At 44.6% G+C, this 6997-nt stretch overlaps 1 protein-coding gene across 1 annotated transcript; it reads right to left on the minus strand.

Annotated features, from left to right (window-relative positions):
* Nucleotides 1–3960: 3960 nt before the first annotated feature.
* On the minus strand, nucleotides 3961–4695 carry LOC146872109 (uncharacterized). The gene has a single exon (XM_085664366.1). The coding sequence runs from the start codon at nucleotides 4693–4695 to the stop codon at nucleotides 3961–3963; it is 735 nt and encodes a 244-aa protein (XP_085520492.1).
* Between the last annotated feature and the right edge of the window lie 2302 nt (nucleotides 4696–6997).

Consider the following 6997-nt stretch of genomic DNA (forward strand, 5'->3'; position numbering starts at 1 on the left):
AGGTGCATAGAAAGGGTAAAAAACATATTTCCAACGTGCTCTAGTAAGTGACTTTGAGTAAGATGGTCTGGAGAAGGAAGGTGTGGTCACTACTTCCCATGTTTTGAGTGCTTTAACAAGGCTCTCCATGTGAGAGGTATTAAAGTGGCCAGAAAGAGCAGACAGTCAAAGTAATATAGTAGGAGCTCTAGACAAGCACTTAAGGGGAAGAATAAAGGCTTAATTAGTGTCATTGTAAAACTATTTTAGGCAACCTAACCTAAAAGGGGAATATGCGAAAAGAGCATCTTAATGAGATTAGATTAAGTGGGTAGATCAGCAAGGTGCTTTCATGTGGAAGCTTTGAAGGGAGGAGCATAACCTAAAACGTATATTCGGTGTGCTTTAGTGAATGTGTTTTAGTGGTTTCGTTATGCAAAACGATCTCATAGGGTTGGAAGTAGATCATTTAGCTGAGTTCTCTAGTTGGACCATCATAAGTGAGAGGAATTCATTGAGGGAAGGAACATATCATCAAGGTATTCTGAAGATGATAAGGAATCGTGGATGGAAGGGGGAACATAACATATCGAAATGTGATCCAGGTTTTAGTCATGTTGCTTTTAATGACATGACTTGGGAGATCGGTAATAATGGGTAGGAATGATCAAGGTGGCTTTGTAAACGTACTTTAGCGGAGGGGACTTGGGTAAGGAAAAAGAACATAATTAACCTGATCTAAGCGCCCTAATAATGGTGTCCCAATAGAACGACTTTTGTTTTTAAATATTTATCTATTTATTCATTATTCATTATTAGGTATCCGGTCATGCAGAGCACCCCATCATCAATTTGGAAGAGCTCCATTATGGCTCTATTATCGCAGTCCCGTACTTAGAGCAGCTTGAAAATTCGAATTTCGGATAACGGGAAATTTAATTACTTTTCCCGTATGACAAGGACTGTGATACCATTACTGGTTTAAGTATGTTTCTCGCGCTTCTAGTTTTTAAGGTTAGGAGTGAGCATGTGTGCGTATAATCAGTTAATGAATAAGGTGCACTCGTACCACTACAATTTTTCTTGTTCAGTCCCCCAGCATATAGCAGCGCAGCGTGAGTCAAGTTGCAAAGCCGGTTCCTTCTTGCAGTTTAGATCGCTTGGTGGCTCCACATTCGTCCATAAAGAATGAATGACACATACTTCCGGGTAAGCAAACATAACTTCCACGAAGTAAAGTAGCACACTTTTCATTAATTATGAACTAACTAAACAATCACCACTATTTATTCATATATCTTTTAGGTCCCTGCAATTTAAATAACTATTTGGTTATGAACCTTTCACCAGCATGCTGCGTGGACTGGTGAATTTTGACAAAAACGGGAAACGCTCGACTATGCATCCTTCCCGTATCACAGCCACGACGGAACTCGCTCAAACCGGGCAGTCAGGTTTATCCGTGCACATCTTGGCCAAGTCTTCCCACAATCGTAGCATAGGTCAATCATATGGCTTGTTGCCGGGCACATTACCTTAACATGTCTTTGTGCACAGTACCGGTGGCACATGAGGGACCGCTGCCTGAGACCATGCACCTGCACTCATGACAACCCCTACTTTATTCTGCACCTCTCAAGGGTCGCCAGGATGACGGACACCATGGCCGAGACAGTGGTCTCGCCAAGATTAACCCTGCCAATCCTGTTCTCTCCTACCTTAATGAAGTTGGGTTTGTTTGATTGCACCTCCAGCTGCACGTTCCTGATGATGGTCCCGTTAGAGGCCACAACCATTTCCACCAAACTAACGGTGCTCGTGCTTAGGGGCGCATTCCTAGGACCGAACTCCTCAAGGCCTCCGCCACCCAGTCGGCCTTCGCATTTGTCCCTTCGCAAATGCCATATAAAGGCACCCGTGAGTCCTCTCCTGCTGGACATGGTGCCGATTCCCATGTCTTTCAGGTTGATCCTATCCATGGCCCACACGAGTGCAACCCTTCACGTCTTCTCTTCGGTACAGGATAGGGAAATTGCAGCTACTTCTCCTTCCCTCTGCATCTTCTTCTTCCGTCGTTGCGCACGGCTCCTCCACTTCCTTCTTTTCCTAGAGGACGCCAGTTCCCGCAACGGTTGAAGGTCGTTGACTACATCCTTTGATGTAGCCAGGGAGAGTGTATCTTCTTCTCTCCTCTGGACCCGCCTCCTCTTTTGGCAAAGCGTCTGTACAAAATCATCCAGCGTGGTTAGTGTCTTACCTACACTTATCTGCTACGCAGGGGGTTTAGTGGACCCAGCACGGAGTGTGGGGCCCTTGTGTGGTCCACCAGCCCCAGTCGCTGCTCCACTCAGCATCTGCTGCCGCTGTTGTTGCTGCTGCTGCTGTTGTCTCTGCGGCTGCGGCTGACGCTGCTGCTGTTGCCGCTGCGGCTGTTGGTGCAGCTGTTGCAGTACTTGCTGCAGTTGTTGCTGTTGCTGCTGCTGTACTTGCTGCAGCTGTTGCTGCACACTGCGGACAGCCTCCGCCAGTGCCTTCACCGACCCGTCTGAATGCCTTGCGTCCAGGGACCTATCCTTCGTTTTGGCAGCCAAGGGAGTTTCCATCCTCTTGATTACCCTTTTGAGGCGGGTGTTCTCCCCTGACACTTCCTTGTTGCGCAACTCCATGGCTTTCAGTTCAGCCTTCAGCTGCGCAATTGTCTCCTTCGCCGACGGAGGATCATCTTCCCGGTTTTGGAGCCTAACTCTCAGGGTCTTGAGCCCTTCCATAGTTATTCTATGGGTTCTTTTCATTACCCCGGAGATGTCTCCTTTGAGGTTCCGGCATCTCAGCCTGGCGCTTTCGGCTTCGATGGAGGCCTCTTTCAGCGTGTCGATCACCCTACCAGTCTCCACCTGAGACAAGGCAGGGGTCACCGCTCGTCCTCCATCCCTCAGCACGGGTCAGTCTAACACCGACTCATCCTCCTCGGACGAGTACACTACGGGCCTCGCACGCTTCGCCTTCCGCGTCTCCCGTTTGATGGTGAGTCCGGCAAAACGCATGCCTTCAGCCGCCCTGGCAGCCTTCTGCCACTCCTCCAGGAGACCCTCATCCCTACCTGCTCTTCCTGACGCATTAAACACACCGCAGGCCAGGTCGCCTACCAGCGATGCACTTCCTGGCGTATTATCCAGAGCTGGGGCCAGATTGCCTACCCCAAACTCCTGGCAGTTGTTGGTTGACGACGGCGGGTGGCCTGACCTACCACCACCTGACACCGCCGTGGCATGGGTATCCCTCCCATGCCCGCTTATCCCATTCGTCGTACTCATCATATTTTTTTTTTAATAAGTGGGTGCCAGGCTCCCCAAGGGAAAGGAAAGGAACGGAAGGAAGCAATAGAGAGCGAAGAGTGGAAAAGAGTGTGATAGAAGAGTAAAGATAGAAATAGCCATACGAGAACATTCATACACCATTCATACAAACCCTTTTAGTCGCCTCATACGACAAGCAGGGAATACTGTTGGAGTATTCTAACCCCCTACCCACAGGGGGACCCCTGATGCAACCCTTTTTTTTTTTTATTTTTTTTTTTTTTTGTTTCGTCAGGAGGAAAAACCTTCATAGGCCCTCTGAGCCCGGTACTCAGAGGAGTGTCGGATTCAGCCCGCCTGGGAATGCTCCCAGGAACGGGTCGCCTACCGACTAAAAAACCTCCCGATTCTTATAACTAACGCGCTGAGGAAACAAGGTGGTGGGCGGGATTACACATATGCGTATTACAAATTCACCCACCACTCCTCCTCGGTGAGCCAGGCCGGTATTCGCCTTGCTCTCATTCATCCATACATCCGCATTCACACCACTATAGCGCACTCGACAGGGGCCAACAAGCTCCTGGAGACGCAAAATACTCCCTGACTATATACATATTGGCCCGATTTCCACCCCATGGTGCTCTGACCAGGCCCACTCATCTTCGTTTATACGAACTACCGACTATAAAGGAGCGACGCTTGAGCCAGGCGCCGCCTGAGCTGCTCGGAGCCTTGCCCGAGGTGGCCGCACTGGAATCACTCTCCTATGCGGCCAATCGTTCGCGCTCCCATCCGCGTACGAACCCACACGCTCATTCACACATCCATCATCTGCACGCAACCGTTCCCTGCGCCTTTCAGCGTCCTCCTTTGCGCGCATAACCCGTCCAGCGAAGGTCCGAAAGGCCGCCCATCCTCCCGGGACAGTCAGGGAAACCCTGACTATCTCGGGAAGGGTTAGCTGACCTCCCCCCATCGCGGCGATCAATTCATTCCTGGCATCCATCCACGCCGGGCAGTCGATCAGGGTGTGTTCCGCCGTATCCTCACTCCCCTCGCAGTGAAAACAACGTGGGGAGGGGATTTTCCTTATTCCATATAAATACGCCGAGAAACATCCATGACCGGTCATCAGCTGCGTGGTATGAAATGTCGTTCCGATAGAGAACGGCCTTCCAATCCACTCAGCCAACCATTCGGCAATGGCCGCCCTCGTGCGCACTCCCGTTGCCTCTGGGGACCCGATAAACTCTAGTTCCTTAGCCTTCCATGCCTCTATTGCCCTCCTTCTGGCAAGAGCACCCAATACAGCCTTAGCGCGCGGAGAAACAGGTTCCTCCGCGCCTCTAACGGCCGCATACGTTTCCGCTAGCTGGGGTGCTAAATGACCGAGAGGAATAATCCCCGCGATCATCATAGCCGCATGGAAGGAGATCGTCCTATAGGCACAACACACCCGGATCGCCACCTTCCTTTGGAGGCTCCGCACAGCCCGCCCGATTCGCGTATCCTCCACAATGGCGCGCCACCACACCGGTGCCCCATATAGGAGCACCGAGTGGATCACGCCGCTATAGAGGCGCCGCTTCCTCTCGCCCGGTCCGTGAAGGTTCGGAAGGAGCCTTCCGAGGTACCGAAGGATACCCTCGGCTTTAGGAATTACGGCCTCAAAGTGGGACCTGAACGACATTTTTGAGTCTACCACAATGCCCAGGTATTTCACACTGGTTCTGACCTCTACGCGAACCCCTCTAAGGCAAATCTTAGGAGGTGAGACATTCCTGCGTCTGCAGAAGGCAGAAACTGTTTTAAAAAGGCAGATACTGTTACTAAATTATGAATACTTTTATAAGTATTCATAATTTTTATGAATACCCTGGAAGGAACGATTTGAAAGTAGGCACAAGTCATTTTAGATTTTCACAAAATGATGGAAGACAAAAGTAAGAATTTCAAAGACATTACAGAAAATTTACAAAAATAGCCAAAATTGAGTGGAAATACAACTGGTAAGTAACAAGTTTCACGAACGGCTTCAATTGTAGTGTTTACACCATTGCAGATAAGTTTCTTATTTCTGTTCTTTTTTATTTTTCAATGATTTGGAAATGAAAATAGAAAATGAATTAGAAATTTTTTTTGAGCTCAATGTTATTTGTGTCGATAAAAATTGCATGGTCGAAAACAATGGGGTGTTGTTAGCAACGTTACTCACTATTTGTTTCGGATTTCCTTTCCTTGTGTTGCCTTATAAAAACGTTCTTCTCTTATATCGGTCGATAATAATTCAGCAGGATGTTACATCATTTATTCGTTATTCTATTTCTTTCACTTAAATTTCAAATCACGATTTAAACTATTGTCCTCTTATTATTATTTATAATGAAATCAATTTTGATCTTTGTTTACTATAAAAAGAAAATAATAAATGAAGACCTCGTCGTATAGAATTATATGTCACAATTCTCACTGATATCTCTCATAGTAAAGAAGGAACTAACATAGTTGAAAAAATTTATCAACTTAAAACGAGATTCGAATATTTTACTGATTTATACGGTATCCGACTTGTTGAAATTTGTGTCTTGTCACGAGACTATTAGCTTAGTTCTTCATTAAAAATTTTTAAAATCTATTAATGAATTCTTGCACGAATAAGTGTTAGTGCACTTTTATTCGTTCTTGTTATGCATATCGCTTAAGTTAAGATCACTACGATATTATTTTTTATCGATTGGGGAAATCAAAGACCTAAAGTCCCTCTAGTATAATGAATTTCATGTTATCGGATAATTAAAATCGTACTACAATAACATCTCGGATTTGCGAAGAATTCTCATTGAATATCCATTCGCCTGCGGCTTTTGAATTTTCATTGCAATGATGTTCATTTTATTCTTCCAATCAATGAGATAAAGAAGAGAAACCAACCGATCGCTGATAAGGGCAAGAATTACTTATTTTTCCTCTTTCTTTCGAATCGTTATTTGTTTAATTCTTCTATCGTCAACTTAATATCGTTATGAAATTATGTACGCAGTAAACGGTCATGAATATCACAAATTAATTATATTTTAATTTTTATTTTTACTAAATACACAATTACAACTAACTGTATAAACGGTTCATTTATTGATATAATTTAAATATATTGCATAGTGCATGTTCAGTTTTCTTTTAATTAATCCTCATTATAAAAGTTCTTTTATGTTTTTTATAATCTGTACGTAAAGAAACGATAAAATATCCAACAATTAAAATATTGTTTTTCATCTTTCTGAATCGCGTCTATTTATGAGATTTAATGTGATTTAACTAACGCTGAGCAATGCTTATACAGTAAGTGACAAAAATATTGGGACACTATGGTATATTTGAATAAATCGATATATATTTCAATTGTTCATTAATAGAAAATATTTTGTTTCCTGTTATGTATCACCTATTGTGATTAACAGCAATAATCCAATTTAATGTATCTATATTCAGACATTAAACCATCTACTTTAAAACGGGAATTACATCGATTTCAACAAGCAGAGACAGTTTTGATAGCAGAAGGTGAGTTCAAATTCAAGCTGGATGTGATTGAAAGGAAAAGTCAAAACTTATCTAAGAATTATAATTAGGCAAAACAATTGACTGTAGACATGACATTACCGAAATGAAAATTGAATATGTTAATTAGCAAATTACAAATGAAAATGATATTCATCACA

This window comes from Vespa mandarinia, unplaced genomic scaffold (assembly GCF_050613455.1).
Source record: "Vespa mandarinia isolate Hongniang unplaced genomic scaffold, ASM5061345v1 scaffold_51, whole genome shotgun sequence".
NCBI lineage: Eukaryota > Metazoa > Arthropoda > Insecta > Hymenoptera > Vespidae > Vespa > Vespa mandarinia.